This window comes from Dipodomys merriami, unplaced genomic scaffold (assembly GCF_024711535.1).
Source record: "Dipodomys merriami isolate MVZ:Mamm:240054 unplaced genomic scaffold, mDipMer1.0.p SCAF_151, whole genome shotgun sequence".
NCBI lineage: Eukaryota > Metazoa > Chordata > Mammalia > Rodentia > Heteromyidae > Dipodomys > Dipodomys merriami.
In genome coordinates, this window is record NW_027202838.1 from 559940 (window position 1) to 587693 (window position 27754).

General features: G+C 38.9%; 1 protein-coding gene across 1 annotated transcript in view; it reads right to left on the reverse strand.

Moving 5' to 3' along the window:
* Positions 1 to 3756: 3756 nt before the first annotated feature.
* LOC138827156 (zinc finger protein 585A-like) overlaps positions 3757 to 27754 on the reverse strand; it is a 76543-nt gene continuing 52545 nt past the window's right edge. The window contains 3 exon segments of the mRNA XM_070022637.1: positions 3757 to 3811; positions 3813 to 4901; positions 19247 to 19260. Of these exon segments, the coding sequence (XP_069878738.1) occupies positions 3757 to 3811; positions 3813 to 4901; positions 19247 to 19260 (1158 nt within the window).

A 27754-nucleotide genomic window follows, 5' to 3' on the forward strand; every position in this document is an offset into this window, starting at 1 on the left:
CAACCTTTAGTGAAAAGCTTAGGGAATATGCCAGACCCTCCCTGAGTTTAAACTCCACAGCCCACAATTAAAAGAAAAAAGAAACAATTATGAACAAACAAAAACCTAAATACTTGTTCATTGCCTTTGCTCTTCTATTTTTCTTAGTTCTTGTAACTGTATACTTCATATCATTCCATTTTCTACTTTCTTCCTTTCAGTTTGGGGGATTAAACCTTGGGACTTGCACATGGAAGGTGGATACGACATACCAACCTATTCTTTCTTCTTTTAACATAAAAAGTCTGCTTATAGGACAGGCAAGGTAGCTTAGTGGTACAGTACTTGCATCGCATGAATGAGGAGCTGGGTTCTATTCCTCAGGTCCACATGCACAGAAAAACCTGGAAATGGTGCTGTGGCTCAAGTGGTAGAATGTTACACTTTAGCAAAAGCAGCTCAGGGACAGCACCTGGCCTCTGAGTTTAAGCCTAAGGACCAGCAAAACAAAATGTCTGCTCATTTAAATTAGTCAATGCTTCCCCTGCAATTTAAATGACAAACTTACAAGTGACATTAGTTCACTTTCAATACTATTGTCCTCCTTTCCAGTGAGTGCAGGGGCCGCACACAGAAGAGACTCTATACCTCTGCTGTCACTTGTAAACTAGCTGTTGTACAACAGTAAGCAGCAACACATACATTTCTGTTCTTATTATTTTGAACACAATGGGCTTTGTCAAGGTAGGTCAAAATAAGTGAAGGAAACCTTTCCTTTTCACTTATTGGTTGTGATTGTAATGGATCTATCTTGCAGTAGACTTAAGTCTGACATTTGTCATTTCAGTTCTCTCTGAACTACTTTTCAATTTGTTTTCTCCTTAGGACACACACACACACACACACACACACACACACACACACACACACACACATCATGAAGAATTTTAACTAGTTCATCAGACAATAGTTTTACTACCAATTCTTCTTGTCCACAGCAATTGTATCATCTACATAAGACAAGACAATTACATTAGGCCACTGGCTTAACTTGACTAACAGGTCCCTGGGTCAACAGTCAGCCCTCCTGAAACCTGGGCACAACATGTCCCATGCTAGAGGTGCCATGTGGTGCTTGTGGTGTACTGATGGGTAGCACAGGCCCGATTCTGGCTCCTCACTCCTATCCCAAGGGGATTGCCAGGCTTGCATATTGCATGAAGACTTTGGCACAATGCTCTTCTCCTCAGCTGGCTCCTCACCAATCTTTTCTTTCCTGTACCTTCCATTTTGAGTTCTGGCCTAGACTATGACCCAGCCAACTTCCAACACACATCAAAGTATTGGTAACAAACATTTAAGTTAGAATGCACATATACAGATTTGGCTTGGTTTTGCTCAGACCCCATGGACAAGTGAAGAAAAGGTGGTTAGCTGTGGATGCCCCAGGTAGTGATCTTCTCAAAGTACTGACAACTCTATAACAGGGACTTCATACAAGGATGTTTCTGATCAAGAAAACTGAAAGAAAAAAATGTAAAAGAACCTCTCAATTCGTTGAGGAAACTGAAAAGAGAGGTAAGGGTAAGATGTTTCTCAAAGGAGCAGGAAAAATGTACACTTAATACTATGCTAATTATGGGAGGAAAAATGACCTAGAGGTGGACAACAATAAAGATATAAGTGCTCAAGGTAATGGAAGGAGGCCTTGGGTGGTACCTACATTCTAGTGAAAATCCTATGATAGCCTTGTTCAGTACCCACTGCGCTCAGTATCCCAGCTTCTGTCCCTTCCAGTCAGGGCCTAGAATTGATGCTGTAGCTCAAGTGGCAGATGGTTTTATTTTTTTGTTACCTTCAATTTTTGAGAGAGATTAATCAATATCTTTGTGTGCTTGATTATTTCCCCTAATGTCAAATCTACTTTGGCCTTCTATGAGATAACACAGGTGTGACACATTGTTCACACTGGTGTTTTATTATAGATCACTCAGCAGAACAACTAAATGGGCTCAGTGTGAATCACTCACAAGTTGTTCATCACCAGTGATTAATTAAAGAAAAGAGCAAGCACTGAAGACATTTTGAGGTTCTCCCCAAAGGCAAAATGATTGAGACTCTTGTCTTTATTAATCCACCATATTTTTTAGAATATATATTTAATTGTAAAGATACTGTATAAATTGGTTATACTATTATATTAATTAGGTTATGAATACATTTCCTATCCAGCATTGTTACCCCTCCGAGAAAGACTTTACTACTATATATGTACTGCAGTAAGGACTAATATCTTCCATTAGATCTTCCATTAAGAAACTGAACTGGAATAAGTTAGTCATTTGTACTGTAATGCTGGATCACACATACAGAGGGGGACTTAAGGGAGCAATAAAAAAAAAGGTGTTCTCATGTTCTTGCCTCCAATCATAACAGTCTTCACACAACTATTGTTCCCCTAACCATGTTGGAGATGATCTGAATCCAGTCCCAAAGTGACAGACCTCACATTTCTAAGAGTTTATCAAATTACTCTGAAACACCATTCCTTAGTATGAAAGATGCAAGTTAATAATTTTAATCTCTGAATTACATGTTATAACTGGTTGTTTCCACACGCTTTGGATAGTATTGAAAGATACCATCCCCACTCACCATGATGAAAGTCTGAGAAATGTTGGCTCAAAGAAAGCTGAAGAATGAAGAATGGTTTCCCATCACACCTAGCTTACCTCTGCCATGAAGGATTTCTCTGTATAATTTGCAGAGGTTTTCTGACAAAGATTTTCCTACATCTAGTTTCTTTCCTGGGTGAATGTTCTAATACTTGCTGAAGGTTGGCTTCTGGTTAAAAGACTTCCTCTCATGTTATATTTACAGAGATTCTGTCATGTGTCCAGGTCTCTGATACCTGTACAGATGGGACTTCTGGCAAAATGTTTTCTATACTCATAATTTCTTTCCTGACTATGCTCTCACATATACTGAGGACTCAGTTCTAATTGAAAGTCATTTCACATATCTTCTATGCACTACTTTCTTTTCTCCTATGTGAGTCAGTTCTCTGATGAACATGAGGTATTCCTTTTTGATCAAAGGATTTCCACATTTGTAATATTGTTAAGATCACCCCACTGTGTGTGTCCTATGAACTTGGATCCATGACTTGGTAAAGAACTCTCCACAATTGTTATATTTGTATTTTCTTGCCTGTGTCTGTTCTCTGAGGCAAACTGAGTTAGGACATTTTCTTGAAAACTTTTCCATTTATTTTTCCTACATAGGATTTCTCTCCTCTTTGTGTGTGAGCGTGTGTGTCTGTGTGTCTGTGTGTTTTGTGTGTTTTATGATGAACCCTGAGCTGTGTCTTGTAGTTGGAGGACTCCACATCTGCTATATCATAAGGTCTCTATCCTGTATTGGTTCTGTATTGCAATTTCAATTTTCTTACAGATCAAAGACTTTCCCCATTTGGTAAAATCCTAAGTTATTTCATTTGTGTGAATCAACTTCTGTGTGTTAAGCTATGACCTCCAGGTCTTTCCACACTGGTTGCATTCATAAGGTTTCTCTTCTTGTGGTCTGTGATGGATGTTAAGTTGTGCCTTCCAAGTGAAAGAATTTCCATGCCTGCTACATACATAACATTTCTCTCTGGTGGGTTTTTTTCTGATGGACAGAAAGGTGTATGTTCTGGGTGAAAGACTTTCCACATAGCTTGCTTTCATAAAATTTCTCTCCTGTGTGTGCTCTCTGGTTGACAGTAACGTGTAGATCTTAGCTGAAATACTTTCCACACATATGACATTCATGAGGTTTCTTTCCTGTGTGTTTTCTGATGCACAGTAAGGTATGACTTCTTGGTGAAAGACTTTCCACACACGTTACATTCATAAGGTTTCTCTCCTGTGTGTGTTCTCTCATGGACAGTAAAGTTTAGCTTCTGGGTGAAAGACTTTCCACACATGTTACATTCATAAGGTTTCTTTCCTGTGTGTGTTCTCTGGTGTTCAGTAAGGTTTGATTTCCTGGTGAAAGACTTTCCACAAATGTTACATTCATAAGGTTTCTTTCCAGTGTGTGATCTCTGGTGGTCAGTGAGAGTTGACTTCTTGATGAAAGACTTTCCACACATGTTACATTCATAAGGTTTCTCTCCTGTGTGCGTTCTCTGGTGGACAGTTAAGTGTAGCTTCTGGGTAAAAGACTTTCCACACACATTACATTCATAAGGTTTCTTTCCTGTGTGTATTCTCTGGTGGACAGTGAGAGTTGACCTCTGGGTGAAAGCCTTTCCACACATATTACATTCATAAGGTTTCTCTCCTGTGTGTGTTCTCTGGTGGTCAGTAAGACTTGCCTTGCAGGTGAAAGACATTCCACAAATGTTACATTCATAAGGTTTCTTTCCTGTGTGTATTCTCTGATGGAAAGTGAGAGTTGACTTCTGGGTGAAAGACTTTCCACACATATTACATTCATAAGGTTTCTCTCCTGTGTGTGTTCTCTGGTGACCAGTAAGATATTCCTTGCAGGTGAAAGACTTTCCACAAATGTTACATTCAAATGGTTTCTCTTCTGTGTGTGTTCTCTGGTGGACAGTAAGCTTTGATTTCTGGGTGAAAGACTTTCCACACATGTTACATTCATAAGGTTTCTCTCCTGTATGTGTTCTCTGATGGACAGTGAGAGTTGACTTCTGGGTGAAAGACTTTCCACACATATTACATTTATAAGGTTTCTCTCCTGTGTGTGTTCTCTGGTGACCAGTAAGATATTCCTTGCAGGTGAAAGACTTTCCACAAATGTTACATTCAAAAGGTTTCTCTTCTGTGTGTGTTCTCTGGTGGACAGTAAGCTTTGCTTTCTGGGTGAAAGACTTTCCACACATGTTACATTCAAAAGGTTTCTCATTTGTGTGTCTTCTCTGGTGGACAGTAAGGTATGGCTTACTGGTGAAAATCTCTCCACACATTTTACTTTCATATGGTTTATCTCTTGTGTGTGTTCTCTGAGGGACAACAGGGTATGTCTTCTCAGTGAAAGACCTTTTACATAGTTTATATTCTTCAACTACAGAAGACACATGAGGACTATATACAGCACACATCTTACCAGGTTCACTGAAAACACTCATGTTCTGACACCCAGTGACCTTTTCTGTCCTCATTCCTAAGGAGTTCCCATTATTCTTAATCAGTTCTGACTTATGTTTTGAGCTCAAAGTAAAACTTTTTATAAGTCTCACTTTTTCCTCCCCTGGGTTACTATTCATGACTGCTACTTCAGAGTGATATTTATTGTGACTTTCCTGACAGGTGCTAATCACATCCTCCATTTCTTGGACATCTAAAATGCATAACAGAAAAATAGACAAAAACATAAATGAGATCCACACATTCCTTCCTATAAAAGTATTTTGTCACATTTTAACTGTTACATGATTTTCAAATACCACAGCATTGTTTCATGCAGAATATAAACTTTTCTCTGCAACTTACTATGAATGTAGTCCTGACATTTTACAATGGAAAATAATGTTTTTCTTTATTTCAGATTTTTCTAGGATATATTTACTGAAATTATCCATCTATGTACTCTTAATGGTTCCATTCTGAATCTCACTCTATGCCCAGCACAATTCATAAGATATTGTCCGGATCAGAGAATAGCAGTGCTACCATTCTCCTATTTTCTTCCTACCTGCATAATACTAGTTTAAAAGAAAATATGATCTCCTTTTGTACATTTTTATTGTCTTTTATCTTAAAGAATGACTTCTCTACAGGCAAAGAGAATTGCTAACATTAAGTACACTGGCACACCAAATTCAGTTTGTTTCCACGTGAATTCTGGATTGAAAATTCCTTGAGACAAAGGATCACCTAGTTCTATGCCACACATGAATCAGGGGCACTAGGAATACTATCGCTCTGTACAGCTCAAGATAAACAGACCAACTGGGCTCAGGACCCATCCATCATCACCATTCAAGATGCTTTAAATCACCTGTGAAATTCTTGTCTGAGGCTTCTCTTATCCATGGATCTGCACCTTGCTCCAACATCACAATCAATTTAGGTTTAGGAACACAGTGCCCTGTGATTAAGAAATAGTGGAGAACTATTACTCTTGCTGGGTCATCATTAATGTAAGGTCGGAGACATCCTGTCCACAAGGTTGCTCCTAAATCTAGTTACTCAATTGTTTTTGAGGTATTGGGGTCCAGTTGTGGGGCATGAACTCTGGGCCTGGGCACTGTCCGGCACATCTTCAGCTCAAGGCAAGCACTGTATCACATGATCCACATCGGCAATATTTTCCTGCTTATGTGGTACTGAGGAAACGAACACAGGGCCTCATGCATGGAAGGCAATTCCTCTACCACTTAACCACCTTCCCAGACCATGGTTTCTCAATTCTTAACAGCTCCATGGTGGAGTAACATCCAGCTTTGGGTTTATTTTGCCAACTGTGTGGCTTGAACTCAGCTCTTTTGCTAAAAGCTAGCATTCTACTAGTTTGAGTCTTGGCTACATTTCTAGTTTTTGAATGGTTAACTGGAGATAAGAGTCTCATGGTATTTTTCTACAGCTGCTGGTTTCAAATTGAAACCTTCAGATGTCAGCCTCTGGAGTATCTAGGATTGGTAGCTTGAAGCACTAAACCTTGTAGCAGGTTTAGCTTAAAAATACACACTTTCACCTACTGATTTCCAGAGCATACTGTCAGTAGAAATGTATGTTCTATTCTAGACTGTAGATCCACCTATAATAATTACCCAAGTCTGGGAAGTCAGTCTCCTGTTAGTGAATCATAGCTTAGAACGTTTGTCCAACTACTGATTTGCCTTCTTAAAGAATGAGAATAAAATTAGCTGTTGAGTTACATATAATGAAGTTGAAGTTTAACTTAGAAAAAAATGACACTACCCATGGCCTAGAATCATTTTTTTTTTTTAGAAAAAGTAATGGTCCAAAGGCTTACACCTGTAATCCTACATTCAGGAGGTGAGATCAGAAGAGGCAGGATTGAAACCCACCTGGGCACAGAAACACAGAATATACCCCAAAACAAAAGCCAAAATAGAATTGTGGCTCAAGCACTAGTGTGAAAGACAAACAACACCAAGCTCTCAGACTCAAATTTGACTGGCTTATATACTAGCAGTTTTTTACCTGGGGATGGACTGGAATCTTCTCCCTAAATAACATAAATAGTCTAATATCTACTAAAATAAAAGCACTTGATCTTCCAAGTAAAAATAACCTTTGCTCACCCAAGGACATTAGGTTGCTATAGGTCTCCAGCATTACATCTCTATGAAGGGTCCTCTGACCAGGATCCAGATGCTGCCACTCCTTCCAGGTGAAGTTCACAGCCACATCATCAAATGAGATCAGCTTCTGTAGTGGTATATTTCCATGAAGAAATTAGACCTGGGTTATGAGAATTCCAACCTGGAATTTCATTATGCTGCATGTATGCTTTGGTCTTACATAAAATGTTTGCAGCTAGCTTTGTTATCTATTCACTGGGAGAATTAAATACCAAACTAGAAATATTTGACAATACATAAACCTGGTCTTAAAATACACAGATTTGCAGGGTGCTGGTGGCTTATGCCTGTAATCCTAGTTGAGGCTGAGGTCTAAGGGTTAAGGTTCAAGGCCAGCCAAGGCAGGAAAGTCAATGAGACACTTATCTCCAATAAACCACCAGAAAATGAAAGTAGCACTGTCACTCAAGTGGTAGTACTCACCTTACCCTAAAGAGCTGAGGGAAAATAACCAGACCCAGAATTCAAGCCCCAAGACCAATAAAAAATTACAGTGTCCATAATGCATGCAAACACATTTCTGCTGCTAGCAATAGAGACAAGATAAAAACTCTAAGGAGACAATATTCTGGCATGATAACATTAAGTCTAAGGAGGTGTCTGAAAAATTATATTATCATTTTTGATAAAATTTCAGTACATACCATGGTAAAAATGAATTAAACCAATATTTTTCCTTCATTTACACATACTGCCTCACCATAAATCCTATTTAGACCTTCTATTAACAAGTACTCTCAAAAGCAAGCAGCACAAATTCAGGATTTCACATGGAATACAGAACATAGAACACTGCTAGATCTATGAAAAGCAGTGTCCACAAGAGTTCAGGCCCCACGACCGGACCCCCCCCAAAAAAAACCCAAAACAGTCACAGTACTCCAGAAAGTAACTAATGATTGATTAGGCCCTTATAAGATTTAATTGAGTTCCCACATAAAAATATCCGTGGTTTACCATGTTTGGTTTATATACTAAATATTAAAATGTGGTCATAAATACCCTGATATTTCCTTCGTATGTAAATAAGAACTGCTACCATGAAATTTTGTAAACTTTGCCTACATTCTACAATACCAAATATAGGTGAGAGAAAAAAATGTTCCTTGACAAGTTTTTCATTTTAATAGGCCTTCATGGAAGGTGAAGGCAAATATCGGGAGGCTCAAGGAACACTCAAGATGACAAAAATGATCAATATGACCAATTGCTCAAATGCGTCACATATTCAAGTATGTCACAGTTTCAAGTAAGACCAAGACCATGATGTGGTCCAAGAACTATATACGGAGAGTAATTTAAGTACATATAGGTTAATCATTCCTTAAGAACACATGAAGGTATGTATGACCACACTATTTCAGCAATTCCAGGAAAATTTTATTGAGATAGTTTAATGTTACTCATGAGGATGTGATCTGGTGGCAAACTATCCTTCACCTTCCATGAGAAGTAACCTGCTTGGTGTCATTACATCACATAACAGGTATGACAAGTGTGAATCAATTTTATGACAACACAAAACCTAGACATTCTGAAGACAATCTGAATTCAACTTAGAATATAACCATTCAATCTGCTAAACCTACAAGCAATCTTTATCTGCTAATTTACAAGCCTTCTTTATCTGATTTATGAATATGTTCCTGAGGCTGAATCTGTGTGGTTGGTATTGTTGTTAATTCTTGGACATCTTTAGGTTCATATAAGGGAATGGAAAACAAATGAAAAATAAAAAAATCAACTCACCAGAGATCCATTCATTCTGTCTTGCTGCTGACAATGAGCAGAAGATTCCGGAAGCATAGCTGGGATATAACAGAAATGACACATTCAGAAATGAATCTGTGAGATTTTGACACAGAATTTCCTCTTGCAAATATGATATATAGGCTGGAAAAACATAAACTTTTTTTTAATTTTTATTTATTTTTATCGTGAAAACGTAAAGCCTTCTTATAAGCAAAGAATCTAATTTCTCAGGCAGAGCATTAAAGTGTCCAATAAACACAAATCCAGTCCATTTCCTGATAGATAGATATTATTAAACCAACTAATTTCTATGTTTATGTAAACACTAAATTCGAAAAAATGAATATTCCCACTGAAATTATTGAATAATTGAAAGCAAAAACATATTTCCACTAAAAGTCATTCCTTATTACTAAATATATTTCAGGATATATGAACTGCTTTTTTTTCCTTTTTTTTTTTTTTTTTTTTTTTTTGCCAGTCATGGTGCCTGAACTCTGGGCCTGGACGCTGTTCCTCAGCTCTTCACCTCAAGGCTAATGCTCTACCACTTGAGCCACAGCACCACTTCCAGCCTTTTCTGCTTATGTGGTGCTGAGGAATCGAACCCAGGACCTGATACATGCAAGGTAATCACTCTACCACTGAGCCACCTTTCCAGCCCATGAACTGCTTTTTTAATACAAAAGTATCCTAGGCATCCATTGTATTTTGTGTTCACCTCATTCATTTACATACTTAAACACCATGGAAAGCATGTATGATGTAACTCAGTAATTTTCACCAAAAGTTAGAGAGAAAAATGTATATAGAATGTATTTCTTATGTTATACTATTTCAATAAGGGGTGTCTAATGGCACATTTCACTCTACCCATTGCACACATATGCAATGATTAGCAATTTGCCATTTAAAATGCTTTGGCCAAAGGGACATGAGTAAAGATGAGGGAAACCCAGGTTTGAGAAGTCCCTAATGTTCATTTCCCTAAACAGTCTTGGGAAGAACCCTGGCCATCCTAAACATACAACATAAAATAATCGATATAGGCATGACACACCTGAAAGATAAGTAACACCTACAGAGCATACAACCTTGAGTAAGACATATTACCTCAAGTTTTCTTCTGTGAATTTTCTTTTTAGGACACATGTCCCAGAACAACACTTTCTGTACTACCAGGCACAATCAACTGATTAGAGCTAGCATTAGCAAATCCATAGATGGCACAAATATAAATTTGCATGATTACATACTAAAAAACACACTGTTAACAGGCTGAATAAATTAGCAAGAAGAGGATTAGGGATTACTACATGAATAGATACTTTCAGTCATAAGAATTACTCCACCATCCCAAACTACAGCCTCAGGTACCCTCTCATAACTATGCTCTGGCTTATTTCTCAATCCAGCACGTCACAATTCCTGGAAACTAGTTTAAATCTTGCAACAACACAAAGTGATTGAGAGTGGTGTAGGAAAGAGTACCACGTGATTCTGGTGCTCAGGGAAGTAGCAACAATTTGTGTATAAGGCAAAGGAAGCTAGCAACATCTTCCCCTTCCTTGCTTTTCTGCTTCTTCCCTTTAGGCTTCTCAGAATTGACAAGGTCTGTCCATTGAGGATGGAGATTCCTATTCATAGGGTACTCTGCTTCAAACATTGCTAGGCTTCATTCCTAAAAATACAGAACCAGCACTCACTACTCCAATATCCCATGTACAACTGTCTCTAGAAACAGGGTCAAACACAAACAAGTGTGAACTCAAGCCAGGAGATTAAAAACTCAAGCCAAACAGATTAAAATATCTCTAGGAGAAAAAACACAAAATCGCCAAATAAAACTTCAATGTAAGAGGAATCAAGGCAGGCATACACCTCACAATTTCACTAGAATTCTTCTTGTACTCCTCTTACATCTGGACAAAGCAAATAAAGTCACATGGGTTAATAGACGCATCCCTTGGTCTTGGAGTACAAATGCACAGCTCTTGGGCTCTCCTCATCTGTAGAATCACCCAGCTTGCTCTCAGACATTTGAACCTCAAGCAAATTATCAACCCCAGACTAGAGAGAGAAGTAGGCCCTTTGGCTCAAGTATAAAGCTCTCCCTCAGAGCTGAGGAGCTCAGGAATGCTGCTTGCAGGACCAGAGTTCACGCCCCACCAAACAAACAGAAACAGAATAAGAAACAGAAACCCATGGAGGGGAGACTCCCACAGCAATCGCACAGTTCCTACCTGACATCAGTTCCAAAGCCTGAGATTCCTTCAAGTTACAGCTCCCAAGCTCCACTGCACAGAGCTGGGCGCAGGGCTCCTGGCTCCCACCTATGGAAGGCCAAACTGTACTTTAGGGCACTTCCAGCAGCAAGACAAAGGAAAAGAATCCGGAAGAGGCAGCCTTAAAATGCCCATGGTGGGCGGGGAGACGCATGTGCAAAAGCATCTTCTGCCCCACCTCCACCCTCCAAAAAACAAAAACAACCCAGGACTTTCAAAGAAAATATCCTCCATGGAGACTACAATTCCCACAATGCATGGTGTCACCCTGCTACTCCCTGGTCACAAGAGGGCTTGTGTGCATTGGGACTTTTCTCTGCCTGCTGTGGGAGTTAAGCTCAGTTTCTTCTTGAAAACCACTGTTTCCTCTTGAAATACATGAGACCAACCAGAAAATGGATATATATGGGGAGAATTGGATACATTGGCTTTTTGATTCTTAGTTCTAATGATGAAATTGAGGTTATGTGACTTGATTGCTTATACCTTTCTGTTTATACAATGCCTGCCTTCTGCTGAATGTAAATTATATCTCTGTGTTGTCTTAAATTTTTTAATACATCCCCTCTTATTTACAAAGGTATTCACAACCACTAAAGTTATACCTGGCTCATTTCCTATTGCTATAATTTATAAACTGGCATAAAATAGTGAGATTGTTAAGTAAATATGCAGCATAATACTTCTTGTGATTTGGATTTCACAAAATCTAACAATTAATTTTCCAGAAACTCCCCAATTCTATCTATTAAATCAAATGAGTTTTTGTTTTTTTTCTGAATTTTGCATTTCATTTAAGGATTTTATGTTTTATTCTGTTCTTGGTCCTATGGCTTGAACTCAGAATTTGGGCACTATCTGTGAGCATTTGCTGTGCTCTATTTGCATTTCCTTTAATAATTTCTTCAGGTAACTAGTGAAAAGGTCCCACACAGGGATTCTTATGAACATGGCACATCACCTCCATTTCCCTTCAAAGAGATAGTGGTTAGGGGGGTCAGGAGGAATGCAGGAGAGATAGAAGTGTGAAGTTTAGGGTAGGCTATGTTGATGTGAAGCTTAATCACTTGCAAACCAGTCTGCTTTTGTCTTTTCATTTTGCATGTGAAAATCTCTTTATAATTCTTACCTCTTCTCTGATCCTAACAGTTCCTCTCAGTAGCTTTAGGCTACATATCTGAGGGACCTCAGACTTGTCTTCTCAGACCTTAACCATTAAAGTATGCAATAAATCTTTGTCTCCTGCCACAATCCCATCAGAGCACAAGCAAGGCTCTGAGAGCCAATGGGATGATAATTAAGGAGACAGAGAGATGGCTTATGGCACAATTATGCTATATTTCTCAAATTCTTGTGTAAAATTGGTCTAGACCCACTGTGCCCAAAAGTGCAAACAGCACACATCTTTCCTCATTTTATTTCAATACATCTTTTCCACCCAAGCCTCCTGTTAGTTAAAGCCCCAGGCCAAAAGCTAGACTTCCTCAAACCAATAAAGGGCAAGGACTTGCAGCCGTGAGAGTGGGAGTCAATGGCCCTGAAGCCTTTGCTCACATTTTGTCTGCTCCTGGCAGGGACCCCAGGGTCTATAACAGTTTCCCTCTCTCTTTTCAGAGAACCTACACTTGTCTCTTAGGTGTTTATTGTGATTTTTTGTAATCCCTTCCATAAAAAATAATTGGGAAAGACTGGATTGGAAACTTTCACTTTTGATTTTAGTTCTCCAGTGTATGGGTTCTCCATGTCTCTATTGTGGAACAGAACTCTTCCTCATGAAAATGAGAATCAAAGAGCATATTTCAATGTATAGACTTCAACTTAAAAGCACCTCTAATAATATGAAGAAAAATAATTTCATTCTTTAAAACTAAATTCCTGGGAAATGGCACTGTGGCTTAAGTGGTAGAGCGCTCGCCTTGAGCTAAAGAGTTGAGGGACAAATGCTCAGGCGCAGAGTTCAAGCCCCACAACCAAAAAAAAAAAAAATCCTCCCTAAAACTTAATTCCTGAGACACAAAGAGATAAGGATGAGGTACAATCTGGGGTGCTCCCAAGAGTACCTGTGAAATGTAGTTTTCTTTTCTTTTTCTTTTTTTTGGGGGGTGGGGGTTCAGTGGTGGGGCCTGAACTCTGGACCTGGGCTCTGTCCCTCAGCTCTACAGCTCAAGGCTGGCGCCCCAACTCTTCAGCCACAGCCCTACTTCCCGCTTTTTTATTTTTGTTTATGTGGTGCTGAGGAATCAAACCCAGGACCTCATGCATGCAAGGCAAGCACTCTACCACTGAGCCACCTTCCCATCCCTCTTTTTTTTTTGTTAATCACGGGTCCTGAAGTCTGGGCCTAGGTACTGTTCCTCGGCTCTTCAGCTCAAGGCTAGTGCTCTACCACTTAAGCCACAGTGCCACTTCTGGCTTATTCTGCTTATGTGGGGCTGAGCAATCGAACCCAGGGCCTCATGCATGCAAGACAAGCACTCTACCACTGAAGCACCTTCCCATCCCTGAAATATAGTTTTCATTGTTCAAGCCTACATTTGTGATGAATTTCTTTATTCTTTTATCCTTTTGTTTTGTTTTGTTTTGTTTTTGGTCATGCCACTTGAACTGTGAGCTTAGGAACTATCCCTTAACTCTTCAGGTCAAGTCAAGTGCTCTACATTGTGAGCTAAAGCACCAATTCTGGTTTTCTGGTTTTTATTGGAGATAAGTGTCTTACAGACATTGCTGCAGAAGCTGACTTTGGACTGCGATCCTCAGGTTTCAGCCTTTTGAATAGCTAGGATTAAAGACATGAGGTACCAGCACCCAGCTTACATTTCTTTTCTTTTATGTCCCAGCCCTGGGGCTTGAACTCAGTGCCTGGACACTGTCCCTAAAGTTTTGCTGAAAAGTAGCACCCTTCTCCTGGAGCCACAATTCCACATTTGGCTTTTTCTATGTATGTGGTCCTGAGGACTTGAACCAGGGCTTCATGCAGGTTAAGTAAGCAGTCTACCACTGTTTCAGGACAGCCACAACACCAGCAGTGCTCTGGAAGGGCAATGGCATGATAATGGAACAGACTGAGAGAAGGCCAATGATGAATCTCTCTTTATTCCAGCAATAACCTTAGCTATAGACACTTTCTAGATCTGTCCAGTGCTTGCATCACATTTTTGAAGAAATCACTGTGCCAACAAGTGCAGACCATATGCATCTTTCCTCATTCTATTTCAACTTTTGTCCACCAAACACCTAGAGGTAAGCCCAAAGGCCCAGAAGCTAAAAGGAACACTCCCTCCTATAAAAAGCGCAAGTACTTATAGCCCTGAGGGTTGCAGTCCGTGGTTGTGGAGCTTTTGCTCACACCTTGCCAGCTCCTGGCACCTCAGGGTCTGCACCACTTCCCCCTTTTTCATTTTGTAAATTGAGCAAGTGTCTATCGTCCTGAACCTGGAAAATCAGCAGATCATCCATCTCAGGAAGAATGGAAGAAAAAAGAAATACCAAAACAATAAACAGGAAAATGCCTAAGAAATAGCAAAAAGAGTGCTAATTCCCCAGGTGAATCCCTGAAGGTAATTGAGAACTGATACAGCTAAGCCTGTGCGGTGGAGTGACCAATACCAGATATCTGACCCTGAAGCTGCATAATGCCTAAGCTTAAATGACCAGGGGGCAAGGTTCTTCAAATATGTCATTGGATATTGGTACAAGTCATATTTCCATTATATTTAAGAGGGATAACACAGATGTACTGACAATTAGCATGACACATCATTTTTAAGTACTTCTTTAGCAGGTCTATGTGATTATCAACATACATCATTGCTGTTTCCAAATAATAAAACATATCACAATCATTTTATCTACAACCACCTGCATATCAAGGGTACCAGAAACATTTCAAACTAAAGTATTAACATGTTGTGCTGTATATATGGTTTCTACAAGGATCATAGGAGAAGCAGGAGCGCTAGCAAGAAGAGTCAGGGTAGCAATAATGAGGGCAACCGATATTCCCCAAAATCTGCAGAAATGTCTAAGAGTCCTCTGAACCTCAATAGCAAGCCGAGAACCAAATTCATTATACCATGGTTCTATCAACTGAACACGCAATGTAAATTAAGGGGATTGCGTAGTAAGCTAGGATTAATCATGTAGTTAGTGAGAACACAATTGTTCCTGCAAGAGGCATGAAACACCACCCCACCCTTGAAAACCATACCCAGCCCAACTACTAGCATATATGGATACATAACACAAGCTTGCACAGTAAATGATACAAAACCATGAAACAGGACAGGTCTCTGAAATAGAGGTATGAGATGGTGAGAGGCATTAGTTCAAATAGGCCTCATGGCAGCAGCCAGTCTCAAGATGTTAGGGTGAGCTTGTCCACACAAACTGACAAACATGGGAGCCAGTAAGGTACCACTGATCACGTCACTACTCTGAGACCAGTCCTGCCTTACATACTGGGTGATTGCTACCACAAGAACAATGCACAAGATGTGAAATCCACAGGCCCTCCAGGGCGATGGATCATTCCAAACATGGGAATCACTGGGCATAGTGGAATCCAAGAGGGATGCACCACATCTCCTGCCAAAGGAATTCTACAAGTGTTATGCATAAGCTCCATCTTTTTCCATTGGTTCACCTTTTCCTCCAGAGGAAGTCAGAAACATAATCTGTCCCTAAATACCTTACCATACTTGTACCTTCTACCTCAGGATCTGTAATAGTCAATAACTGTGATCAATTAAGTAAGAGGATATAATATTTGTATAATAATGAGACTTAGGTCTGTGAACAATGAACAATTCAAAAGTAATGTAGGAAGTAAATTCTATTTATACTAGTACAATAAACATAATACTTAGAAATGAATGTTTGAAAACTGTAACCAAGAACAATGACAACTATGGGACACAGCTAGTCTAGGAAGCACCCACTTTTACCTCACAAGAACTTACTTTTAACTTTTGCACAAAGAAATAATTATTTTTCCCTCATATTTTATAGGTGCTCCAATGTTGCCATCTATACATCCAATGAGCCTCATGATCTCCATTTTCATGAGGAATAGCTAAGGTCCACTAAAACAGGGATGGAAAACCCTTATACTGGAGGACTGAATATCAGGCATGAAAATTTCCTACACAATCCTTCCCAATCATGATGTGGGGAAAGGATCATCATCAATCACAAAAAACCCTTAAAAGACAAGCTTAGAATGTCTGATATGAGGGAGGGAGGAGGGAGGCAAAAGATTTATTCTACAGTGTAATGGATGGAGTCTGGGAAGACAAGTCTGAGGACCCCTAGATATGTGACCTAGACTGACTGACAGGAACTTCTAGGGTCAGAGAAGAGATAGAAATTCAAAACAAAATAGGATATGCAAAACAGAAAAGAAAAATCAGACTGGTTTGGAGCAAGTAATCAAGCTTCACATGAACCTGAAACTGCCCTGAACTCTACCTCCTCCCACATTCATCCTGATCTACCTAGACAACCAATTTTGGAAGAGTCTTGGAGGAGGAGTACCATTTTCTAAGAAACCCCTGGGAAGAAACTTTTCACTAGTCCCCTGAAGCAATTAATAAAAGAAAGGCAAGTACATCACAGCAAATGCTCACAGACAGTGCCCAAGCCCTGAGTTCAAGCCACAGGACCAACAACAAAATAAGGAAAAAACTTTATAAGGAAAGGCAAATTTCAGAAACTAATAACCAAAAACTCTTTAAAATTTCATAGATGGAATTTGGGAGTTTTGGGGAAAGTAATCAGTAGAATTTCACAAATCAATTTAATTCAAAGATTATAAAGTATATCTGTCTTTAAATTCTGTTATTTTATTCCAGTATATATATTAGAGCAGGGGAAGATGATGCCAGAACCAATCAGTTTACTGTCTGCTAGTACTTTTTTTTTTTTTTTGTCAATCTTGTGGCTTGAACTCAGCCTGAGCACTGTCCCTGCATTTTTCAGCTCAAAGTGAGCTTTCTACCACTTGACCCACTAGGCCACTTCCATTTTTTTCATAGTTAGTTGGAGATAAGGCTTATGAACTTTCCTGCCCAGGCTGGCTTTTAACTGGGATCCTCATATCTCAGCTTCCTTAGTACCTAGGATTACAGGCATGAACCATTGACACCCAGCTGCAAATACCTTTGTACAGTGAGACGGGAGATATTCAAAACTTTAAGGAAAAACAGAGACATAATTTACATTCAGCAGAACGTACTTTTTGAATAAAAACAAAAATAAAAAGTATGTAGTTTCATAACCTCAATTATATTAAAAGAACTAAGAATTAAAAAGCCAAATTATGCAACACTCCTAATACATTTGTGTTTTTAATTGGTCTCACAATATTTATGTTGGTAACTTGAATTTTCAAGAAGAAACTCACCTAAGTTCCCGCAGCTGTGAGAGAAAGGACCCCATACATCCTTGCACACTTAGGACCAAGTGTCTTGTGCCAGTCAAAACCCTGTAACAAGCCCACTTCCTCTAGGTGAATTGTGCATCGCATTCTGGGTATTGTAGTTTCTATTGGGGCATAGATCCTTTGAAAGTGTGGGGGGGGGGGAGTGGCGGGGAGGAGTAATCGGGGCAGAGGGGGGGAAGAGGCGCCAATGCCACCTTGCCCACTGTTGGTGGTTTTAGTTTGCAAATTCGGGTTTCTTTTCTTTTGACTTGCTGCTGGAAGTGCTCTGAAGTACAGCTCGGCACTCCATAGTCAGAGCCAATAGATAGAAGACCAGCTTCTCTTTTTCAGGGGAAACTGGGAGCTGAAACTTGAAGCAATCTGAGGATCCTAGCCAGAGTCTGCCCTTCCCATCTTTCCCCAGTCTGGGGTGGATGATATTTTAAGGCTCATGGGTTTGTGCTGCCATTAGCAATTGTTCCTCCAGGTGCCAGAAAGTGGCTACAAACCTCTGATTTTCGAGACAAGGAGAGTCAGGAGTTGTGCGTTTATACTCCTGAACCTAGAGATTCTGATACTCACCCATGTGATTTTATAAACTTGCTTTTTTGTGAATTGAAGCCAATGAATGGTAAACATTCCTTGAAAATGTCTTATATAAAATATTGATCCTCTTTTCATTATCTGAATTTCCTATGGCTTTTGAAACTTTCAAAATGCTGCTGGCAAAGATATACTCCAATTGATGTGTTTGTTCTGACAAATTACAATTTCTCCACTAATATATTTAGCCTATTTTACATCACTTAAAATGAGAGAGACATGCTGGGCAGAAGGTTCAGTGGTAGAGTGCTTGCCTTGCATGAATGAAGCCCTGGGTTTGATTCCTCAGAACCACATAAGCAGAAAAAGCCAGCAGTGTACTGTGGCTCAAGTAGTAGAGTGATAGCTTTGAGCTGAAGGTCAGAGGGACAGTGCCTAGGCTCAGAGTTCAGGCCCCACACGGACAAAAAAAAAATCAGAGAGGTTTCCTATACATGTACACCAAAAACAATTGTTAAAATATGATAATTGTTAAATATAACAAATGTTAAAATATGTTAAAATTTGAATACAATACAATGCCCTTGATATGTGTCTGCCTGTCCTGATTCTTGAACTCAAGGTCTGGAAACTGACCTTGAAATTATTTGGTTCAATGATAATGTTCTGCCACTTAAGCCGCATTTGCACTTCCCACTACTTTGGTAGTTTATTGGACATAAGTCTCTCAGACTTTCCTATCACCCCGGCTTCAATCAGTAATCCTTGTAGGGTTTCTTCATGTCTATTCCAGGGGAGCACAAGCAGGCACAGGAGAAAGATTATTATAAGGTTTATTAGAGGGACCATATGTCCCAGGAGAGGGAGCACAAGCATTTGTCCCTCTTCAGGTTGTAACAGAATCTGCGGGGCAGGAAGTGAGTTAAGTACATGCTCAGGTGAGTCTGAGATGACAGAGGGAGTGGCCAGCTGTGTGGAGGGAACTCTAGGTCTGGGAGGAGCTCAGGTCTGGGTGGAGCTGAGGACTAAAGGTTGGGATAATACTAACTTTCCTCAGATCTCAGCCTTCTGAATACCTAAGATTACAGCTATTAGACATGATAGCCCAGTTACAATTCTCTTTTTAAAATTCAGATTATATTCTAATGCAATAATATGAAATAGAAAACTTGAAAATTTTAAGGCAGGATGTTCAGTCACTAATGTGTATGAGGACAGTCCAAATCAAAAAACACGCAGAAAATGCCTCCACCTTGAAATCTCTAACACTCCTGATCTTAAGTATTGTGAATGTGAACATTTAGTCTATAATAAATTCTTTTAAGTTTTTCAAAGAAAACATTCTTGTAACAGAAAAACCCAGTAGTAATGTGCAAGAATTGCTTTTAAAGGATTCATAGTGTCTTATTGAGCAAAAACAACCTCAATGATGTATACAGAATAGATTTTCACTTATTGTATATGTCACTGTAAAGGTGATGTATTTTATATTAACAATTACCATTCTACATAATTGTAAAAGCTACATCACTATTCGATAACAGAATATCCTGTGTAATCAACCAATAAGTACAAGGAAAAGCACATAGGGATATAATTTGTTGGTTTTAATTTTGATAGATCTACGTTTTGGGGTGTATTTTCTGTTAATATTGTGTAGTAACACATAAGACTTCAATTTACTGGTGCCTTGGCTGGGGATGGTTGACTGGGATTTTGTCACTCCTCTGACCAGCATTTTATGCTGCATCTTTATTAGTCCCTGTATCTCCAGCAGAATTGACATGATTCTTAATATGACTACTTAGGAAAGTGAGGGACTTCTCAATCTGTGTTTATAACATCATTACTGATGTACCTTTGGCCAAAGCAGGTTCAAACTCAAATTGCAAGTCATTATACAAGGTATGCTAATTATATGCATAAAGGGTAATGTGCCATATGACAACCATTACTGAAATACTATAAAACAAAAATATGGGTTGTATATATTTTATCTCTATAACTTTGTGTGAAAATACTGTTCATAACATACATGTGTTTGAATACGTTAATAAATGAGGTACAGTACAAATAATCAATGGATTCCTAAGATATCTTTACATTAATAGAAAAATATGTTATGTATCCCTAGGTGTATTGCAGTGATAATTTCTTTTAGTGAACAGGTGGCATGTTTTCCTTTTTTGGGTTCAATTTTTCAACAATGTTTTGTAGGAGCTTTAATTTTTTTTCTGTTCTTTTTTTGGGGGGAGGGTCTGTTCCTGGGGCTTGAACTCTGGGCCTGGGCCCTATACCTTAGGTGTTCAGCTCAAGGCTAGTGCTCTACTACTTGAGCCACAGAGCCTCTTGCAGCTTTTTTCTTTTTGCTTATGTGGTGCTGCGGAATCGAACTCAGGGCCTCAGGCATGCAAGGCAAGTGCTCTACCACTGAGCCACCTTCCCAGCCCCCATGCATATGTCTTTAGTGGACAGTTTAATGCTTTTCTTAAGACAGGAATGATTCTTCTCCCGTAGGAAGGCTTTTCCAGCCCACATATCATGTTTTGAACACGAACATCTAGGGTAAAATCACACAGGTTCTTTTCTGACTCCCTAATTTGCCTTTGCTCCTAGCCATGGTTCCAGAATCTTTATTCATTGTCAACAACAAGAAAGCATGAAAGGATCTCTAGTGAGATTCTTTTATTTTTCACTTTGTTTGACATTTCATTATGAACCTAAGTCTGTTCAAGATTGAAGAAGGGAAAAAAAAAAAGATTCAGCTTCAGGAACATGTTTCTAAAAATGTTAAAGATGTAGCCAGGCACCGGTGGCTCACACCTGTAATCCTAGCTACTCAGGAGGTGAGAGCTAAGGATCAGGGTTCAGAGCCAGCCCGGGCAGGAAAGTCTGTGAGACTCTTATCTCCAATAAACCACTAGAAAACGGGAAGTGGCACTGTGGCTCAAGTGGTAGAGTGCTCACTTTGAGCAGAAGAGCATAGCGACAGCACCCAAGCCCAGAGTTCAAGCCCAACGACCAACCAAAAAAAAAAGGTAAAGATGGCTTGGAGATTTAGCAGATGATAAAATCTGACATCCCAACTTAAGTGCAGAGATGCTTGTTTGTTTCTACTTTTTCTAGTGTGAGAGAAAATTGTCCCACTAGTTATGTGATTCAGTGACACCTAAGAGATCACTTCTCATAGAAGGTGAAGGATGGCTAGCAACTGCTCAGACATCACATCCTCATAAGTAATATTAAACTATCCTAATGAAATTTTACTGGATTTGCTGAAATAGTGTGGTCAAACATAACTTCTAATATTCTACAGGACTGAGTGAGCTATAAGTACTTCCATTAATCTCTGTAAATACTCTTGGACTGCTTTGTGCTCTTTGTTTTACTTGAAACTGAGGGTGAGCTTGATGGTATTTATAGAAATCTCTGTTTTTCTCTATGGTGCTCCCATAGGAGTTCTCTTACCTATTTTCCCAATTCATTCAATTTTTCATGTTTATTAGCTTTTCTAGGACTCTTCGTACCATCTTTGATTGTTTGTTTGTTTGTTTGGTCGATCAAGGGGCTTGAATTCCGGGCCAGTGTGTAGTCCCTCAGCTCTTTAGCTCAAGGCTATGACTTTACCATTGGAGCTACCTGATTTTCTGGTGGTTTTATTGGAGATAAGAATTGCACGGATTTTCCTGCCAATACTTGCTTTGAACCGTGATCCTCAAATCTCAGCCATCCAAGTAGCTATGATTACAGGTGTGAGCCACAAGCGACTGGCTTCATCTTTGATAGTTTTATATACCCAAGAGAAATGCACCAAGGTTCGCATTCTTTTCACTTCTTTCCTAGCTTTTTTTAGACTTTGAGAGTATTTTTGTTGTTTTTATTTAAAACTATGTCCATACTAGCATGTATAAAATAGTTATTTTATCGGAATTTTGATTTGAATTTTTCTCATGACTACTGATATTAAACTACTTTTATATTTTAATGTACTACATGTGTATGTCCTTTTTAGGAAAGTCTCTTCAATCTTTTTCCCATTTTAAAATTAGATTTTTTGTGTGTAGGTGTTTCTAGAAGGATTATCCTTATATTTTCTAATTCATATTGGTTAGCAATCCATTTAGAGATATATGCAAATACTTTTCTCATACCATGCTTTTTATCCTTTATTGGTAGTATTTTTCAACATACAAGGTTTTCGTTTGTATTTATTACTCATTTATTTATTTATTTATTTTCTTACTTACTTATTTACTTATTTATATATTGTAGGACATGGGGCTTGAACTCTGGGCCTGAATGCTGTCCATCAGCTCTTAAATTCAAGACTAGCACTTTACCACTTTGGCCACAGCACTACTTCTGGTTTTCTGGTGATTTACTGCAAGTAAGAGTATCACAGCTATACCTGCCCAGGCTGACTTTGAGACCCGATCTTCAGATCTCACCTTCTTCAGTACCTAAGATTACAGGTGTGATCCACCAGAGACTCACATTGTTTGTTTGTTTCTTTGTTTTTTCCATGATGTACTTTTGGAGTTCTATTTATGGATTACTGTCAAATCTATCATTCTTATTTTTTTCCCTCAGTTGTGGGTCCTGAACTGTGGGCCTGGGTGCTTTTGCTCAGCTCTTCAGCTCAAGGAGAGTACATTACAAACTGAAGCAAAAGAACACTTCCAACATTTTTGCTTATGTGGTGTTGAGGATTCAAACACAGGGCCTTATGCATGGTAAGCAAGCACTCTACCACTGAGCAATCTTCCCAGACCAGTTACTGTCAAATCTGATGTCATGAAGTATTCCTCCCCTTCTCTCTTCTTCTCTTCTTTTCCCTTTCCCTCTGTTCCCCTCCTTTCCACTACTCTCTTGTCCTCTGTTCTTCCTTCTTTTCCCTGACCTTTTGCTTCCCTTCCCCACCTTCTCCACTCATCTTCTTTTCCCTTTATATCTGAGATGAAGACTTGCGAGTATCAGTACAGTTAGGTTTCTAACTTAGAAACACATGTAATACACATACTTCATGGTTTTCTTGAGCTACTATTGGAGCTTGAACTACAGGTTTCACAGTCAGTCACCTTCCTCACTCACTGTTGGCACTACCACTTGAGCCATACCTCTAACCTGTTCATTAGCTGCTTAGTTTGAGTTGTCTATCCAGGCTGGCTTCCAGACCTCAGTTTCATCCTTCGTAGTAAGGCTCAATTGACAGTCTTGAGCAAGAAGTACTTACCTTGATTTTTCTTACCTCAACATTTAACATTAACACTTACTTGGATACTACAATGAAACAGTGTATTGTTACTGGTTTATGTAGAATTAATATGCAACCTAAATTGAAATAGTTTATCTTTCAAATTAAGTGTTGTAATGTGTTTCTAACAATTGTAACTGTTCTAACTGTGGTAGATTTTCTTCACTAAGCAAATCGCTTATGCTGGAGATATTGTTTTATTACTAATGCAATTTAATGTTATTGTGGGGGTGATGTATAGAGAGATATAATGATATGAGTGAGGTAAAAATTCCCTTCTTTTCATACAGTGTCTTCCATGCCTTCATTCTCTCCCAAACTCTCCCTCTTATCTCTGCTCTTGAGTTGTATATTTTACTTTCATCACCCTATTTCCCTCACATTCTATGGCTCTGCCACACTCACCAGAAGATATACATGTGAACACACCATACATAATTGAAAGCAATTGTTTTTATTTCACAAGTGAAGTAAGAAAGTAGCTCCCTTTAATATTGAATAAATCACAATGATAGCATACATATATTTTTTACATATCCATTCCGGTTTCCTTCTGTTTGTTTTACTGTTAGATTATTAGAAACATATTGTTGGATTTTATACTGTATTTATATTATATTTATGGGTCATACTGATTTCTAGACAATTTCTCTTCAGATCTATTCTCAGTGTGTCTGTCTTGGTAAATATAACAGCATAGTGCTTTATAAGCAGCATTTAGTAAAGATAAAGCCATCCATGTGTGTGTTTCTAGTGACCATTTGTCTAGTTATTCAGTCATTCAGAGGAATATTACTTCTCCAATCATAATGATAGATTAAAGAAATTATCGTTCTTTGGCCTTTTAATCATGTCTTTGTAGACTTTGGTTTTCAGCATAGAACTTTTGTTATACAGATTTATAATTTGCCTGTTATTATCAATGCTCTGTATCTGTGGTAACACAATTTGTGCTGAGGTTCTTTTCCTTTCATATTATGACTACTTGTATTTTTTAGTATTGATTATTGCTTATGGTATGTTTATATTGATTTACTTTTATTTCTTGATAATTAATGTATGTCTCTTTGGCTTATTGAGTTTTTTGAGTATGTTTTCTTCTGTTCAAATCAGACAGTACCTGATATAGTTACTATTTTTATATTACAATATTAACATGGTTTCATTTTAGTGATTACTTTGCTATTTATTATGTTTTTCTCATCTGATATGTATTTCTTAGTTTGCTTTCATGTAAGCTGCACACATCCTTCTATACAGTGAAAATCATCTCTAATATAATCTCCAGGGAATCTTCTGTATACTGTAAATCACCTCTGATACCTATTCCAATTTAAATCCTACTAAAGAGTTGTTACAATGCATTGTTCATAGGATAATGCCAGTTTTTAAAGGCTGCATGTTTATTATAGGTGCCATATTTCTTCAAGTATTTTGGTTCTAAGATTTGTTGAATCTGTGCAACAAACAAATATGTAAGACCTAATATATTCCTTTGAAAATGCTACTGTAGGTGCTGGAAAGGGGACTCAGTGGAGAGTGCTTGCCTTGCATGCATGAGGCCCTGCTTTAGGTTGCTCAGGACCACATAACAGAAGAATCTGAAAGTGGTGCTGTGGGTCCAGTAGTAGAGCAGTAGCCTTGAGCTGAAGAGCTGAGGGACAGAGCCCAGGCCCAGAGAGCAAGCTGCACGAATGATGAAAAAAAAAACATACCACAAATAACATACTGCATATAATAATATTTAAAGGTGCTGGACACAAGTGTCTCATATTGGTAAACCTGAGCTCTGAGGATTTAGATTTTATCTAGCCCTTTCAGAAAGGTCAATGAAACTCTTATCTACAATTAATCACCTAAAAATCCAGAAGTAGAAATTGATAGATGGCTCAAGTGAAAAATCCTTAAGAAAAAATGGTCAAGGACAACACTCAGACAATGAGATCAATACCTAATATTAGTATGCTTTACTGTGATATATGGAAATAAATGCTACTTTTAAAAAGTGGGTGGAATTGTGCAAAAATGTATATTGTTCAAGAGGTAATGAAATCAATCGAGTAATCAATCAAGTATTGAAATGAATACCTGGCTTATGGAACTTTGACATACATATATATGTATAAATACCCTTATGTACATATGCATACATACACGTGTGTATGTATACATATATGAGTATATGTGTATATATACATATATACTCACATGTGTATATATAGACATTTATATGTATGTATATATGTATACATACATATGTATATATATCGCCTTCACAATAATTTTTTAAGAATGCAAAAGCAACAGAAACATAGAATAAATTCTCTTATGGATGTAGGTAGCATTTGGAGCAGGGAGGGTAAGCAGACATGGTATAGGAGGTGAATATGGTTTTAAAAAGTGTGTGTGAGCCGGGCGCTGGTGGCTCACGCCTGTAATCCTAGCTACTCAGGAGGCTGAGATCTGAGGATCGCGGTTCAAAGCCAGCCCGGGCAGGAGAGACCGTGAGACTCCTATCTCCAATAAACCACCAGAAAACCGGAAGTGGCGCTGTAGCTCAAGTGGTAGAGCGCTCGCCTTGAGCTGAAGAGCTGAGGGACAGCGCCCAGGCCCAGAGTTCAAGCCCCACGACCGACAAAAAAAAAAAAAAAAAGTGTGTGTGAGTGTGTGTGTGTGTGTGTGTGTGTGTGTGGTGTGTTTATCAATGAAACTTGCTGACATTGGGTTTTTTGTTTTCATTTGCTCATTTGTTGTTGTTGTTGTTGTTGTTTGACATTCCTGGGGCTTGAACCTAAGGTGTGAGAACAGTTCCTGAATTTCATTATGCTGAAGGCTAGCACCACTCTACCACTTGAGCTACAACACCAGTGCTTCTAGGGGTATTTGGTAGTTGTTGTTTATTAGGTACTGAGAAATCAAAACCTGTGCTACATGCATGCTAGGCAAGTACTTTATCACGAAGCCAGCCACAACCACACTGTGTTAAGAAAGGAGGCAGGGCTGGGAGTGTGGCTCAGTGGTAGTGTGCTTCCCTTGCATACATGAGGCACTGGGTTCCACTCCTCAGCCCCACATCAGCAGAAAATTCATTGTGACTTATCACCAATTAAATGCCACAAAACTAGAAGTGACATTCTGGCTGGAAGTGGTAGCATGCCAGCCTTTAGGGAAAAGCCTAGGGAATATGCCAGGCCCTCCCTGAGTTTAAACCCCACAGCTAACAATTAAAAGAAAAAAGAAACAATCAGGAACAAACAAACACCTAATAATTGTTCATTGCCTTTGTTCTTCTATTTTTCTTTGTTCTTGTAACTGTATACTTCATATCATTCCATTTTCTACTTTCTTCCTTTCACTTTGGGTGACTGAACCTTGGGACTTGTACATGGAAGGTGGATACTACATACCAGCTTATTCTTTCTCCTTTTAACATAAAAAGTCTGCTTATAGGACAAGCAAGGTAGCGACGTGGTACAGGGCTTGCATTGCATGAATGAGGAGCTGGGTTCTATTCCTCAGGTCTACATGCACAGAAAAACCTGGAAGTGGGGCTGTGGCTCAAGTGGTAGAATGCTACACTTTGCAAAAGCAGCTCAGGGACAGCACCTGGCCTCTGAGGTCAAGCCTAAGGACCAGCAAAACAAAAAGTCTGCTCATTTAGTCAATGCTTCCCCTGCAATTTAAAAGACAAACTTACAAGTGACTTTAGTTCACTTTCAATACTACTGTCCTCCATTCCAGTGAGTGCAGGGGCCACACACAGAAGAGACTCTATGCCTCTGGTGTCACTTGTAAACTACTGTTGTACAACAGTAAGCAGCAACACATACATTTTTGTTCTTATTATTTTGAACACAATGGGCTTTGTCAAGGTAGGTAAAAATAAGTGAAGGAAATCTTTCCTTTTCACCTATTGGTTGTGATTGAATGGATCTATCTTGCTGAGGACTTAAGTCTGACACCCTTGTCATTTGAGTTCTCTATGAACTATTTTTCAATTTGTTTTCTTCTTAGGACACACACACACACACACACACACACACACACACACACACACACACACACACACACACACACACACACACACACACAAATATCCTGAAGAATTTTAACTAGTTCATCAGACAATAGTTTTACTACTAATTCTTCTTGTCAACAGCAATTGTATCATCTACACAAGACAA